The sequence below is a fragment of the Leopardus geoffroyi genome, chromosome A1 (assembly GCF_018350155.1).
Source record: "Leopardus geoffroyi isolate Oge1 chromosome A1, O.geoffroyi_Oge1_pat1.0, whole genome shotgun sequence".
Taxonomy (NCBI): Eukaryota; Metazoa; Chordata; class Mammalia; order Carnivora; family Felidae; genus Leopardus; species Leopardus geoffroyi.
Genome location: NC_059326.1, coordinates 173,276,530 through 173,293,136, shown reverse-complemented (window position 1 = coordinate 173,293,136; position 16,607 = coordinate 173,276,530). Strand labels below are relative to the sequence as shown.

The 16,607-nt window shown below is 42.0% G+C and overlaps 1 protein-coding gene across 8 annotated transcripts in view; it reads left to right on the top strand.

Moving 5' to 3' along the window:
• The first annotated feature begins 656 nt into the window (after window positions 1-656).
• The window catches only part of ZNF346 (zinc finger protein 346), a 30,642-nt gene continuing 14,691 nt past the window's right edge, over window positions 657-16,607 (top strand). For 5 of the 8 annotated variants that reach the window (XR_006703722.1, XM_045447456.1, XM_045447448.1 and 2 more), the window contains exons 1-4: window positions 657-878; window positions 13,585-13,688; window positions 14,261-14,353; window positions 16,109-16,253. Coding sequence is in view for 7 of the 8 variants with exons in the window: in XM_045447456.1 (XP_045303412.1) it covers window positions 704-878; window positions 13,585-13,688; window positions 14,261-14,353; window positions 16,109-16,253 (517 nt within the window). In the remaining variant the exon portion in view is untranslated. Of the gene's footprint in view, window positions 883-1,207; window positions 1,270-9,571; window positions 9,581-13,584; window positions 13,689-14,260; window positions 14,354-16,108; window positions 16,254-16,607 lie in introns of all 8 variants that reach the window. The other 3 variants (XM_045447474.1, XM_045447464.1, XM_045447475.1) reach the window with 2 other exon arrangements.

Below are 16,607 nucleotides of genomic sequence, written 5' to 3'. Positions count from 1 at the left end.
TACGATAGGAAAGTGTTGGAAAATATGAGCATCAGGGTATCATGACATGGTTTGCTATGAGGACTGCCAGGGCTGTTGTGCTGAGAATATCTGAAGGGCAAGGGAAAGGACTAGTGAAGATGCCACAATAACCTTGCCAAGAGATGGTGGCTCCTGAAAGTCTAGGGGAGGATCTGTGGGGATGGAAGATAAAATTTCAGGTTTGACAGTTGCATTGAGAGTTTAAGGGGTAGCGGGGTGGGGTCTGGGCTAGGAGGTAGAAGTTGAAACTCAACTGGCATTTATTACGGAGATGGAGTCCTAGCTCTACTACATTCTGGTGGCAAACTTGAGTAAACTTTTTTTAGGTTCTAGGCCTCAGTTTCCCTAACAGTAAAACGGAGAAAATATTCCCACGTAACAGGGCCTTCAAGAGAACTATTTCGAAGTGTCAAAGGCTGATGGTGAGCAAGGTGAGAACCTGCACGAACCTGTATCAGAGTAAGGGGGCTACTGTGAAACCAGCGACTAACTTTCAGTTCCACGGAACACGCTCCGAGGCTCACCAGCGATCAAAGGGAAGCACCAAGGCCCGCATTGCAACGCGGGCTGCAGCTCCCAAACCTCGCGAGACTTGTTGGCCCGGCAAAGTCACCCTCCTACCCACATCTCGCGAGACCAAGGTTTATGAGCGGGTATCTGCCGGTTACGGCTTGCAGGAAAGATGGAGTATACTGCGTTGGGCACCGTGGAGGCCGCGGACAGCGGAGGGGCCCTGCCATACAACAGCTCGGAGGAGCGAGAAGGCCGGGAACCGGACGGACTGCGCTTCGACCGCGAGAGGGCGCGCCGCCTGTGGGAAGCAGTGTCCGGGGCCCAACCAGTGGGGAGGGAGGAAGGTGAGTCCGAGGACCTCAGAGGCAGTAAGTCCCTCACACACCCGCTCGTTTCGCTGGGAGCGGAGGAAGCGCGGGTTGGGAACGCGGACCAGTCCCCGGGTCTCCGGTCACACCCCCTGGCGCCCGGCCCGCCCCCTTGCGTGACGCGCCCGGGACTCCTTGACTCGTGCAGCCCAGCAGGTCCTGGGTACCGTGGGCCAGCTCCACGGAAAATTGAGGCCGCCGCACCCAGCGAATCAGGTCTCCGCTCTCCAGTAGTAAAGGGCCTTCTCATGCTCACACCGTTGGGGGTGGGGGTTCCCCCGCCTTTCTCATCCACCAGAGCGCAGCTCTTCCCTAAACTCGAGGACTGTAATTCCTATTCGTGCCTTCTCGGAGACCCACAGAACCTTCTCCGCCAGACTGCTATCCCCCCACCATTTTCCCCTGACTCTCCATTGTCCCAGTCTCCAAGTTCTCCCACCCCTAGTGTATCTTGCCTCCCTTCTCTCATGCCCCACACTTGCAAGAACTCCAGAAGGCCTTCTTACCCCATGTTCTTCCTGGCCTTGGTGACTGAACCTGGTTTACCCCTGTTTCTATTTGTCGAGTCTCTACTACCTGGGTCCTTTTTATGCGATGGGGGCCAGGAGCCTGAAAAGCTGGCCAGGGTATACTTTGGGTCCAACTTCTTTGTATCCTAGGCTTGTCCCGAAGTTGTGAAGAACAGGGTACACTGGGGGGCACTTCTGGGCTGAAGCTTCCTAGCTTGCTCTGCATTTGACCTGGCACTGGGTAAGATGGAGGTAGAGGAGGATGGAAAGGGCTGGCCTGACCTGGTTGCGTGACTCCCTTCATGGTCCTTACCACTAGCTGCTTAACTCCAGTCCAGAAGTACAAGAACCATCTGGCCTTCTGTGCTAATCCTGTCAAGTAATCTGCTCGGAAATCAGAAGGTTTGTTTGTTTGCTGAGCAGACTAATCATGGAAAGTTTAATATGTTGCTTGTGAACTGATTGTCCTGGGATAAAATGGACTTTTTGACTACATCCAAAGAAGATATGTTTAAATTTGGGGTCTGTGGTACACAGACCTATACCCTTGTATGTACTTCTCCAGTTTGAAAACTAGTCTAGTCTGACTCCTACTAAATTAATATGGGCCTTCTGTCTCCCTCATAATTTCAAACTTGTTTGGTACAAATCCCCCCAAACGCACCCCAATTTTCCTTTCACTAATTTGACCATCATTGATGTATGCTTAGTTCCTAGGACTGGCTGGGCATCAGAGCTACAGAGATGAGGAAGATACTGTCCTTCCCCCTGGGAGGGGTTTATAGTCTAGTCCAGGAAGCAGACACCAAAACAGTTTCAGTATAATGTAATGGGTGCAGTAAAGAGGAATGTGTAAGAATTGGTCGTGCACAAAGAGGAAGTGACCTTTGTCCTTGAGGGACAGGGAAGGCATCTGCTGGACCTTGAAGCAGAGAACACAGCAGCTGTGCTCTAAAAAGTGAATTGCTTGTGTGTGTATGAATGTACAATGTCACTTAGGACCCAGTTCATTTCCCTACTGTCCTCACTTTCCAGTATTTATATGAGGTCTAGATAGATACCTGTAACACCAGGTTTTTGTTTTGTTTTTCTCTTAGCACTTTTATTGAGTTATAATTTATATACCATAAAATTCACCCATTCTAACTGTACAATGCAATGATTTTTTTGCTAAAAGTATAGAGTTGTGTAGCCACAATTCTGTTTTAGAATATTTCCGTCACTCCAGTTAGTTCCTTTCTGCTTCTTTACATTAAATCTCCACTCTTACCTCCTGCCCTGGGCTACCACTGTCTCTAAAATTTGCCTTTTCTGAACATTTCATATAAATAAAATCATACAATATGAATGCATTTGGCTTCTCTCAGCATGTTTTTGAGGTTCAGCCACGTTGTACCATGCATTCATTATGTGCTTCATTATGTTTTGTTGCTAATAGAATCCCATTGTATAGATCTTGCTTTTTATCCTTTGACAGTCTCTGGCTTTTGAGTGGGCTGTTTAGACTGTTTGCATTTAATTTAATTATTGATAATGGCTAGATTTACATTTTCTATTTTGCTATTTATCTCCTTTTCATTTTGTTCTTCCCTTTCTCCTTTACTGACTTCCTTTGTGGTTAGTATTTTTTAGTGGACCATTTTACTTCCTCTGTCAATTTTTTATACTTTTTTTTTTTAATGTATTTATTTTTGAGAAAGAGAGCACAAGCAGAGAAGGGGCAGAGTGAGAAGGAGACAGGATCTGAAGCAGGCTTTGTGCTGATAGCAGAGCCCGATGTGGGGCTCAAATCCATGAACCGTGAGATTGTGACCTAAGCTGAAGTCAGACTCTCAACCAAGACACCCAGGTGCCCTTTTTTTTTTTTTTTTTTTTTTTTTTTACTTTTTAATTGTATTTTCTTAGTGCTCGAGGGACTATATGATGCATCTTAACTCATCACAGTCTACTTCAAATTAATACTAACTTAAATCTGATAAAATGTATAAAAACATTCCTCTAATAGTGCTCCATTCCTCACCCTCCTTTGTACTATTATTGTCATATTTGTTACATTGATATATGTTATAAACCTAATTATTCAGTGTCATAATTATTGATTTATACAACATCTCTTCTAAAGAAGTGAAGAGAAGTTATTAAAAAAAGTATATTTATGGGGCACCTGGGTGGCTCAGTCAGTTAACCCTCCGACTTCAGCTCAGGTCATGATCTCACAGTTTGTGGATTTGAGTGCCTCATCTGGCTCTGTGCGGACAGCTCAGAGCCTGGAGCCTGCTTTGGATTCTGTGTCTCCCTCTTTATCTACCCCTCCCCTACTCACACTCTGTCTCTCTCTCTCTTTCAAAAAAAACATTAAAAAATTTTTTGGGGTGGGCGCCTGGATGGCTCAGTCGGTTAAGCATCCAACTTCAGCTCAGGTCATGAACTCGCGTTTCGTGAGTTCAAGCGCCGTGTTGGACTCTGTGCTGACAGCCAGAGCCTGGAGCCTGCTTCAGATTCTGTGTCTCCCTCTGTCTCTGCCTCTACCCTTCCCCTATACTCTGTCTCTCTCTTTCTTAAAAGTAAATAAAGATTAAAAAAAATTTTTATTGATTTTATTTAAAGATTAAAAAAATATTAAAAAAATATTTATAATGTCTTTTATATTAGCATACATATTTACCATTTCTGGTGTTCTTTTTTCTTCTTCTGGATTCATTACCACTTAGTACCACTTCCTTTCAGCTAGCAGGGCTTTCTTTAGTATTTCTTGCAAGGCAAACCTGCTAACAGTGAATTCTCTCAGTCTTTATCTGGGAATGTCTTTATTGTGTTTTCAGTCTTAAAGTATATATATATATATTTTTTTATTATTAAAAAACAATTTTTTTAATGTTTATTTATTTTTGAGAGAGGGGGAGAGACAGAGTGTGAGCAGGGGAGGGGCAGAGAGAGGGAGACACAGAATCTGAAGTAGGCTCCAGGCTCTGAGCTGTCAGCACAGACCCCGACGCCAGACTCAAACCCACGAACCGCGAGATCATGACCTGAGCCAAAGTCGGATGCTCAGCCAACTGAGCCACCCAGGCGCCCCAAAGTATATATTTTTTAAAATAACATCTTTATTGATACATAATTCATATACCATAAAATGCACCTTTGTAAAATATATAATTTAGTGGTTTTTAGTATATTCACAGAATTGTGCAACCATCACCACTATCTAATTTTAGAACATTTTCATCACCCCGGAAAGAAACCCTACACCCATTAGCAGTCACCTCTGACAATTGTTTATCTCCTTTCTGTTTCTATAGATTTGCTTATTCTGGATGTTTCATGTAAATTGAATTGTATAATATGTGGCCTTTTGTGACTGGCTTCTGTCACATAGCATACTGTTTGAAGGATAGTTTTACTGGACATGGAATTATTAGTTGACAGTGTTTATCTTTCTCACTACTTTGAATATGTTATTCCACTGCTCTCTGGCTTTCATTGTTACAGATAAGAAGTAAGTCATTAATCAAATTATTCCACTGTACAGGATGAGTCATCTTTCTCTTGCTGCTTTGAAGAGTTTCTATCTTCCAGTAGTTTGACTATGATGTATCTAGGTGTAGATCTCTTGGTATTTATCATATTTTGAGTACCTTGAGGCTTTTAGCTGTATGGATTAATGTTTTTCTTTGATCAAATATGGGAAGTTTTCAGACATTGTTTCTTCAAATATGTGGGTTTTTTTCCTATTCCTTTCTCTTCTTCTGAGACTCCCCATATATATGTTTGGTATGTATTTGTTTGGTATGCTTGATGTATCCCACATGTATCTGTGGCTCTGTTCATTATCAATTTTCTTTTTCTCTTTTCTTCAGTTTGAGTATTTCTGTTGATCTATCTGCAAGTTCACTGATTCTTCTGCCACTTAGAAACTGATACTGATTTTTTCTAGTGGTTTTTTCATTTCATTTATTGTGCTTTCAGCTCAACTCTGTGTTATACGTATTTTAAGTAGAAAACTTTTTAACACCACATCATCAATGCCATTACATTTGTTTTCTTCATGCCTTTTTTGATAATAAAATTTGAGTTTTTACACACCATCAACAGTATGGATTCACAAAATAGATAGAAGTGCTGAAGCTAAATAACCTTAACGGGGCTAATGTCCAATTCATTCTTGTAGACCACCCTGCCTGTTAGACTGCACTGCCTAAACAGTCTGACCCACTGGTAGATTATGTCCAGCTTGCTTTTACTAGGATCTTTTGTTGTTTACTGCTTTCTAACTATAGTTGTACCTAGAAATCCACTACCTCCTAATAAACAATAAGAAGCAGGGTTCTAAATAGGTTATATCTATCCCTGAGAACCAACTTCAGACAACTGATGAATTTCTGTGGAGCTGAGTTGAGATTCTAAGGCCCAAGGAATAGCAAGTCATGGGGCGCCTGGGTGGCTCATTTGGTTAAGTGTCCGACTCTGTGTTTCAACTCAGGTCACAATCTCACGGTTTGTGGGTTTGAGCCCCACATTGAGCTCCTTGCTGGAAGTGTGGAACCTGCTTGGGATTCTCTCTCTCTCTCTCTCTCTCTCTCTCTCTCTCTCCCTCTCCCTCTCCCTCTCCCTCTCCCTCTCCCCTCCCTCTTTCTACCCCTCTCTAGCTTGCTCTCTGTCAAAGTACATAAATAAACTTAAAAAAAAAAAAAGGAATAGTAAGTCATTATAGATTAGCGGTGTTCACCATTAATTGGAATATTGGAGAAGGTTTAGTCACGCCAGCTATTCTGGCCCTAAGTATCCTAAGGCAACTTAAGGCACATTAAGTCACCCAAAGACAATTGTAACTTGAATTGAGGTGTCATGATCATTTTCTCCCCCAAATACTACTTTCCCTAAATTCCTTAAGTTTATGAATTATCTTGCTTCTCTACACCAGCTGTCTCTGTCCATACTTCATTGACCTTGTGAAAATCAGCCCTATGCCAGATCTCTTAGTCTCTTCCCCATACATCTAGATAGTTGGCTACAATATGGATACAAATTAAATCCTGCCAATCATGTCTTATCATAATATAGGGAAGACACAAATGCAGTGAAGACCATATTCGTATGGCTGTTGGCTATTGTTATGGTCAATAAAGGTCATGGAGGGGTGCTTGGGTGACTCAGTCGGTTGGGCGGCTGACCCTTTGGCTCAGGTCATGATCCCAGCATCATGGGATCAAGCCCCATGTCAGGCTTTGTGCTGAGTATGGAGTCTGTTAAGATATTCTCTCTCTCTCTCTCCCTCCCTCCCTCTTCCCCTCCCTCCCTCTGATCCTCTCCCCCACTCATGCTCTCTCTCCCTCTCTCTAAAATGGGGGGGGGGGAAGAAAGAAAGAAAGAAAGAAAGAAAGAAAGAAAGATAGATCATTGGATTATGAGATCATCCTACATCAGTGTTGCAGCATCAGCATCCTTTATCCAGCTTTATGGGCTGAGATGTAGGGTCATTGACAATGGAAGCTTCTTACTTCCAGCAAGGCTGTGATGGAAGCCTCAGACACTATAGATCTTCTGTTGAAACAGTCATATATTGTTCCTAGAGACATTTGTGGAGGCCCAACCTAGTACCTTCAGCCTGTCCAATGTTGTTGTTGTTTTTTTTTTTTTAAGTTTACTTATTTTGAGAGAGAGAGAGAGAAATCATGAGTGGGGGAGGGACAGAGAAAGAGGAGGAGAGAGAGAATCCCAAGTAGACTCCATGCTGTCAGCATAGAGCCCAATGTAAAGCTTGAACTACCAACTGTGAGATAGTGACCTGAAGTTGGACACTTAACCATGAGCTACCCAGGCACCCCTCCACTGATTTTTCTAAGCATCAGATTTCTTATGTCAAATCTGACCAATTTTGGAGACGTAGTAGTGTTATGTATGGATATCAGGGCAACCCAGATGCACATTCAGGCCACCTTCTCAGAATTCTGATAATTTATGAAGCTCTTTTTCCCAATGTGGACCTTAGCTTCCTCCAACCTTGTGAACCTCTCGTGGTTTTTATGGGTCAGGAATTTAGGAAAGGCTTAGCTGGACAGTTCTCTCTCAGGGTTTGAAGGGCTCTAAGACTCTATCCCAGGGCCTCCTTCCTTTTCCATCTATACTAGGCATTCTTTTCTAGCCCATAGCCTTATTTATGATTGATATATTGATGATTCTCAACTTACATCTCTGGTTCTGACCTCTCCCTTGAGCTCCAGACTTGAATCTTCAACTGACTACTTGATATCTCTACACATATATCTGATAGACCACTCATGTTTAACATAGCCAAAGAAAAGTCTTAAATTCTCCTCCAAGGCTGTCTTCCTCCAGTTTTCATCTCATCTTAGTTTAGTTTCTCAAGTTCAAAATCTAGGAGTTACCCTTGACTCCTTCCTTCATTCTCTCACATCAAATCAAAGAAATTGTGTATCAGATCTACTTCTAGAACGTAATTCCAAATCCATGCACTTTTCTCTGTCTCCATTGCCAACCTCCATTGCCATCTCCATACAGTCTACTGACACAATGATCAGAGTATTCTTTCCAAAACATAAGCCAGATCTTATTGCCTCTCCTTGCACTAAAAACAAAATCCATAGTTCAAATCATGGCTTCTGAGGCTTTGTATTCATCCAAAATGATCTTGTAGGCCTCACACTGCCTCTCCAGCTTTATTTCCTACCACTTTTGTCTCATTCACCATACTCATGCCACATTGACCTCCTTTCCCTTCTTTGAATATGCCAAACTCATCCCTGCCTCAGAGATTTGGCACTGTCTCAGGCTGCAACACTATTTCCCCCAGACCTCCTTGTGGCTGATGTCTCCTAAGATGGTCTTCATTGACTGTGTTGCCCCCATCATTCTCTAGCACTGATTTTGTTTTCATAGCATTTCTCCCTCTCTGTCACTATTTTGCTTTTTATTTACTTTGTACTGTGTTTTGTTGATATGGCCCCAGTGCTGGCACATAGAATGTATTCTGAATATATATTTATGGACTGTGTGGATATACTCTGAGGCCAGAGAGGTGCCTCTTTTTCATTTAGTAGTTATTTACCAAGCTCCTGCTATGGGTCAGGTATCATACTAGATACTGGGGATACAAAGTCATAAACAACATGGTCTCTGCCCTGTTTAGTCTTTGGAAGTCAGATTCTGAATATCTTTGAAAAAGAATTTCATTGGGGCACCTGGGGGGGTCGGTCAGTTAAGCGTCAGATCAGGTCATGATCTCGCGGTTTGTAGGTTCGAGCCCCGCATCGGGCTCTCTTCTGTCAGTGCGAAGCCTGCTTCAGATCCTCTGTCCCCTCTCTCTCTGCCGCTCCCTCTCTCTTTCTCCCTCAAAAATAAATAAACATTAACAAATTATTTAAAAAAAAAAATAAAGAAACTTAAAACAGTAAAAGAATTTCATCTCCTTTAATTAAAAAAAAAAGAAAGAGGGGCGCCTGGGTGGCGCAGTCGGTTAAGCGTCCGACTTCAGCCAGGTCACGATCTCGCGGTCCGTGAGTTCGAGCCCCGCGTCGGGCTCTGGGCTGATGGCTCAGAGCCTGGAGCCTGTTTCTGATTCTGTGTCTCCCTCTCTCTCTGCCCCTCCCCCGGTCATGCTCTGTCTCTCTCTGTCCCAAAAATAAATAAACGTTGAAAAAAAAAAAAAAAAAAAAGAAAGAAAGAAAGAAAGAAATCCAGCATCTTCAGGTCTGGAGAGGATGGCTGGACTCTTACTCCTGGGTACCATCTCCCCCTTGTGGGCTTTGCAATCCTTTTTTTTTTTTTTTTTTTTTTTAACGTTTATTTTTTGAGACAGAGAGAGACAGAGCATGAACGGGGGAGGGTCAGAGAGAGGGAGACACAGAATCTGAAACAGGCTCCAGGCTCTGAGCTGTCAGCACAGAGCCCGACGCGGGGCTCGAACTCACTGACCGTGAGATCATGACCTGAGCCAAAGTCGGCCGCTTAACCGACTGAGCCACCCAGGCGCCCCTTTTTTTTTTTTTTTTAAGTTTATTTATTTTGAGAGAGAGAGAAAGAGAGAGAGAATCCCAAGCAGACTCTGTGCTGTCAGCACAGAGCCCAACATAGGGCTCAATCTCAGGAACTGTGATATCATGACTTGAGCCAAAATCAAGAGTTGGACACTAAACCAATTGAGCCACCCAGGTGCCCTGAGCTTTGCATTCTGAGTAGCCTCTCATTCTCCCTTTAAAATAAAAGTTCTGGGACAGAACATCCGAGTCTTGATACCAGCTTAGGTCTTGATCTCAGGGTTGTTAGTTCAAGCCTCAAATTTGGCTCCACACCCAGTGTGGGGCCTACTTAAAAATTAATTAATTAATTAATTAACTCTGGCCCAGATATGTTGACAGATCCACTTTCCTTGGTTTCTCTGAACCCAGATGAGCCTGGCAAGGTCTTTCACAAAAATTTACCAATCACCATAGGAGAAAAATGTGGAAATAAACAGATTCTAAGGGGCAGAAATACAGCCAGACAATAGCCTTTCTGCCCAAAAGGGCTGGCATAGATAAACTTTAGATCTTGTAGAGTAGGGAAAGTCACCTTAAAAGTTTCCTACCAAGAATCTCCCTGCAAGGCATCTTGGCCATGTTTTGCTCCAGAGTGAAAAATATAAAACATGGGCTTGCTGTCCCCTCATGGTTTTCTGAACTCTGCCCTGCCTCAGATTATTGGTGTCATTATAGAACTCATGCCCTGGGTGAAATTTTACTTCTCTCCAAAGGTAAGGCTTAATTCTCTGGGCCCAGTGATTAAAAACAAGCTAATATGGGGGCGCCTGGATGGTTCAGTCAGTTGAGCATCCAACTCTTGGTTTTGGCTAGGGTCATGATCTCGTGGTTTCTTTCTCTCTCTCTCTCTCCCCCTGCCCCCCCCTCCACCACTCACGTTCTCTCCCTCTCCCTCCCTCTCTCTCCCTCTCTCTCCCTCCCTCTCCCTGCCACCCTTTCCTTTCCCTCTGTCCCTCTTCTCTCTCTCTCTCTCAAAATAAACTTAAAAAAAAAGAACAGGTTAATATCATAGGTACCTACAGTGTAGAACTTGTGTAATATGTTAGCTGATTTTAGGTGTTTCAAAGTCAGATCAAGAACAGTGAGAAAAAATTTAACACATATCAAGTTATAGAATAAGAAATACCCTGGAGGGGCTCCTGGCTGGCTCATTCGGTTAAGTGTCCGACTTCAGCTCAGGTCATGATCTCACAGCTTGTGAATTCGAGCCATGCATCAGGCTCTGTGCTGACAGTTCAGAGCCTGGAGCCTGCTTCGGATTCTGTCTCTTCCTCTCTCTCTCTCTCAAAAATAAATAAACATTAAAAAATTTTAAAAAAAGAAATATCCTGGAGCATCTAGCTGACTTAGTTGGTGGAGCATGCAACTCTTGATCTTGGGCTTCAAGCCCCATGTTGGGCATAAAGATTACTTAAAATAAAATCTTAAAAAAAAAAAAAAAAAAAACCTTCACAGGTACAACATAGAAAATAATTAATTTGCTTAGAACCACAGGACCCGAAAAAGAATTTGACATATAACACTGACAGTGAGCATGCACTAAGCCAGACATTGCACTGCTTTGTATGGAAAAACCACAAGGAGAATACATTCAATGAGATACAAGTTACTAGTACAGTAGTCTCCTTTATTCATGGGGGATATATTCTAAGACCCCTACTGAATTCCTAAAACCACAGATGGTACCAAACCCTATATACACTGTGTTTTTTCCTATATACATACATACCTATGATAAAGTTTAATTTAGAAATTAGGCACAGTAATAAGAGATTGACAACAATAACTTAGTAAAATAAAACAATTATAACGATATACTGTGGGGCGCCTGGGTGGCTCAGTTGGTTGAGCGACCAACTTCGGCTCAGGTCATGATCTCACAGTTTGTGAGTTCGAGCCCCGTGTCGGTCTCTGTGCTTACCGCTCGGAGCTTGGAGCCTGCTTCGGATTCTGTGTCTCCCCCTCTCTCTGCCCTTCCCCTGCTCATGCTCTGTGTGTGTCTCTCTCTCAATAAGAAGTAAACGTTAAAAAAAATTAAAAATATATATACTGTAATAAAATTCATGTGAATGTGGTATCTCTGTTTCTCTCTCAAAATATCTTACTGTGCTGTACTTACCCTGTGGTAACGTGAAATGATAAAATACCTATATGGTGAGATAAAGTGAGGTGAATGACGTAGGCATTGTGACACAGCGTTAGGCTACTATATTGATGTGTAAGAAAGAAGATCATCTGCTTCCAGACTGCGGTTAACTGTGGGTAACTGAAATCACAGGAAGTGAAACTGCAGATGAGGCAGGACTTCTGTATCCCCATTTTAAACAAAGGAAAACCACAGGAGGAGATTAAGTAATTTCTATAAAATCACACAGTAACAGTAAGTAACAGCGGCAGGATTTGAACCCAAGTCAACATGACTGGGGAACCCAAGATCCTAACCGTGGTTTGTACCATACACATTTAACTGGTATTAGATTATAGTTTATGTTTACTATATAATAACAGGATTAATTTACCTTTTTTCCTGAAGGTAAAAGATTATCCAGCAGCATCTTCTAATTGATACTTATCCTCCAAAACTTCTTTTCAAATCTTCTGATTTATTCAAAATAAACCAATTTTTAATGTTTCCCTAATAAACAAACACATTATTTCCATACAAAAAGAATGTTCTAGTCTTTTAATAACTAAACCCCAATGCAATTTTCTAACCAATTCTGTATGTACAGTTATACCAATGTAAATTCTTAAAATCAGAAAATGTGGGGCACCTAGCTGGCTCAGTAGGCATCAAGTATGTAACACTTGATGTTGGGGTTGTGAGTTTGAGCCCCACATGGGGTGTAGAGATTACATAAAATATTTTAAAAATAAAATACAGGGGCGCCTGGGTGGTGCAGTCGGTTGAGCGTCCGACTTCAGCCAGGTCACGATCTCGCGGTCCGTGAGTTCGAGCCCCGCGTCAGGCTCTGGGCTGATGGCTCAGAGCCTGGAGCCTGTTTCCAATTCTGTGTCTCCCTCTCTCTCTGCCCCTCCCCCATTCATGCTCTGTCTCTCTCTGTCCCAAAAATAAATAAACGTTGAAAAAAAAATTTTTTTTTAATAAAAATAAAAATAAAATACAATAAAATAGTAAAATCAGCAAATGCTGTTGATCTTATAGTGGAATAAATTTGGGGGTGGCTTCATTTTTAATTCCACAGAAAATGTTCACAAATAATAAAAAGATAAAGAATTTATCATTACAATTTTTTTTACAAAGAATGAAAAAATGATTCCCTTTTCAAGTCTTTCAATCTTTCTGATTCTATCTGGGAAGAAGTCTCAGGTGCTGCCATGTCTCAACACCTCTCTTCATAGTTGCTGCTCTCTTATTCTTTTAAGGGAGAGCTCCAAGCCTGTCACCAGTGTCTGGCTAGAATTATTTCATTTTTATTGGTATCTAGTTTAAGTTTATGATCTAAAGATTCATTTTTTTAAAAAGAAAGAAAAAAAAAAACAGGAGGGGAGAGGCACAGAGAGAAGGAGAAAGAGAATTCCAAGCAGGCTCCGCACTGAGCCCTAACACAGGGCTTAATCCCACAACCCTGGGATCATGACCCGAACCATAATCAAGAGTCCTACGCTTAACCAACTGAGCCACCCAGGCGCCCTTAAAGATTCCTTTTTAAAAGAATTTATAGCATGGTGATTATAGTTAATGCTGTATTGTATATTTGAAAGTTGCTAAGAGAGTAAATCTGAAAAGTTCTCATCACGAGAAAAAGATTTATAACTATGTATGGTGACAGATGTTAACTAGATCTATCATGGTGACCATTTTGTAATATATACAAATATCGAATCATTATATTGTATACCTGAAACTAATACAATGTTATATGTCAATTATATTTCAAAAAAAATTACTTAGTAAAGAAAATTGCCTTACACGAAGTTGTAAAGTAAGTAATTAGGTAAGTGATGTGAGAACATAGCATGCGTCATGAAAACATAGGTGAGGGGTGACAAAGCTTTGCCGAGATATGATGGTATGGCATTCCGTTACTCAGTGCCTGTGTTTGAGAGGGTTCAAAGACGGCACTGTTGAAGCAGGTTTTTAACTCAAAGATTTTTTTATTTTCCTCTCTGTAGTGGAGCACATGATCCAGAAGAACCAGTGTCTCTTTACCAATACTCAGTGTAAGGTTTGCTGCGCCTTGCTAATTTCTGAGTCCCAGAAGCTGGCACACTACCAGGTATGCCACTGTACCTTTAAATACTTTACTCCCCCCGCCACACACACACACACCAAAAAAAAAGAAAAACTTTACTTTGCACACTCCGTGCCAAGCCCTCACTTCCTTCTTAGCCACCCAGACATCACCTCCATGCATGTTGACTGTGACTTGAAGATTGACTTAATTTTTTGCATCTCATTTCTCCCGTCCAAATCAAGATCATTATACTTAGTCTTCCTTCTCAGCTTAATGTAGTAGAAAGTATGCACTTTGGCTTTAAATAGACCGAGTTAGAATCACAGCTCTGCTGCTCATCTTGGGCAAGAAACCTCACCATCTTCAGCCTTAGTTTCCTTATCAGTACGACAGAGATGATGATAATTTTCTCATAGATTGCTGTGAAGATTAGATTTGATAGCATTTAAAGTGGTTTAAACAGAGTAGGAACTCAATAAACTAGGTTTCTTCTCCCACCCTCTCCTCAAAATTTTTGTGAGGATGAATCAAATGAAAATCTAGTGTTTTTGAGTGCCTTGTTAGATATGAAATGGCATTTGGCTATCTTTGATCTTTTTCCTGGGTTCTTGCAGAGCAAAAAACATGCCAACAAAGTGAAGAGATACCTAGCAATCCATGGAATGGAGACATTAAAGGGGGAAACGAAGAAGCTAGACTCAGATCAGGTAATCCAGCTGCCATGTTGAGACCACTCGCTTCCTGATGAAGCCAGCAGGCAGGTTGGTGTGGTGGAAAGAATGTGGGCTTTGAGTCAGACTGAATTGGCTTCAAATCCTAGCCATGTTGTGTGACTTGGACAAGTGTTGTTACTTCTCTGAGCCTTGATTTCTTCCTCCATAAAAATGAGGATGTTAATATCAACATTTTAGGATTTTTCCAACCTAAAATGAGGGAAAATTTGTCAAAAGCACCAAACACACAACGGCTCAGTATATGGAGCCATTGTTATGCATTACCACCCAGTGGTTTATTGGAGCAGGACCAAAAGCTTCTCATTTACTACTCAAGGAGAAAAAGTGGAAGGAAACCAGGCTGCTTGCTTTCTTGAAATGGGAGGGAAAGAGCTGAGTTCAGCACTTGAATGTTTTGAATAAACAGGTGGAAGAAACAACTTTCCAAATGCCTGTTCTGATTGAGGTGTAAATGCATTGCTTTTTGGCTTAGAAATACTGTGAGAATTATGCTGAAACAATCCTAATCCCTCAAGGGTACCATTAATTTTGTTTTATGGGAGGTTGTTCAAATGTCATGGGATAAGAAGTAGCAGACTAGGGCCCTATACTAGCTCTGCAACTTATTGGTTTGATGACTTTGGGCAAATCACTTAATCTCTCTGTACTTTATTCATAAAATGGAGATAATAATTCCTACCTTTTAAGGGTATTGTAAGGTAAAATTACAATTCTTGATGGATGCTCAATGAATGAAAATTTACAGATAGCCTCCTATTACAGTGTTCACAGGCGTGGAAGGGCCTTGCTCATCCCTTCTCCAAATTCACTGGACCCATCCCCTAGTTGCCCTTCTGCTTATGATTTAGAATTCAGAGAGACAAGATCAACTTTGGGACGCTAGACAAGTCACTTCACCTCTTTGTATCTTGATTACTTCAACTCTCAGGGTGGCCCAGTAGTTCAAATGAAGTGACTGACTTTCTTCTTCCTCTGCAACAAAGAATTATTTACTCCAAAATGTCAATAGTGCCAGGATTAAAAAATCCTCTTAGAATGAATACTTTATTCAGAGATCAGACCTCAGAGAGAGGCTGGGAGCTCTTAACATAGGCTTGAAATACATTGTTTTCTGGTGTAATCACAATCAACAAATAATATCTGCTTGTTCAACAAATCCTGAGTATCTACTATTTGTCAGACTCCAGCAGGGTGCTAAGGATAGGAAACAAAGATGAGTCCAATGGTCCATACCCAAACACTGCACTTTGGTTCACAGAAAAGTCTCCTAAGCTATGACACTGTCAGTTTGGGTGACAAGTGCTATGATAGAGATCTGTTTAATGTACTCTAGGCATGCAGAGAAGGAACAAGATTAATTATTTTCTGAATACTCACACAAAGCAGCTCAATAATTGTGTACTGAGTTGAGTAAAAGTCTCCCAGAAGAAGTGACATATATGTATGAGTCTTGAAGGCTAAGCAGATATATGCCAGGCAGGAAAAAAGGAAGATCATTCTAGGGAGCAAGAATGACCTAAACAAAGCAAGGAAGTAACAGGGAATAAAGTGGGGAATGGTGAGTAGAGCCTAAAATGAAGTAGCTGGAGAAGGATCCAGAAAGGTAGGTTGGGGTTAGTGTGTGAAGGGGGCCTTGAATGCCCATTCTTCTGTGGGCAATGGGGAACCATGGAAGATTTTCTGGCTGGGCAGTGGCGTGATCAGACCTGTGTTCTTTCTCCCAACCAGAAGAACAGCAGAAGCAAAGACAAGAACCAGTGCTGCCCCATCTGTAACATGACCTTTTCCTCCCCTGTCGTGGCCCAGTCGCACTACCTGGGGAAGACCCACGCAAAGAACTTAAAGCTGAAGCAGCAATCCACTAAGGTGGAAGGTACTGGTTTTCCTGAGTAGTGCTGTATCGGTACCCCTCCCATCCTCAGGGCACCAATGCCAATGTCCAGAATGCAATGCCTAGGGCCACAGACTTGGAGAGGTCGAACTATTGAGAGTCCTTAAAAATACCAAAGTAGGCCCAGCTAGATTGAAATGCAGTCTCAGAGTTGTGCTCACCTAACTTCCCTTTCTTTGGTTACATCAGTTTTTCTTTGTAGAAGTGTCTTAGCCCTGAGCTTTTGTCCTGATGAATAATTATAATCAAGAGTGTCAAAGTCCTCCAGGCCATGCATACCATGAGAGCATTCTCTTACCTCTCCCACTTAGATTTTTCCCTCCCAGCATCCACCTG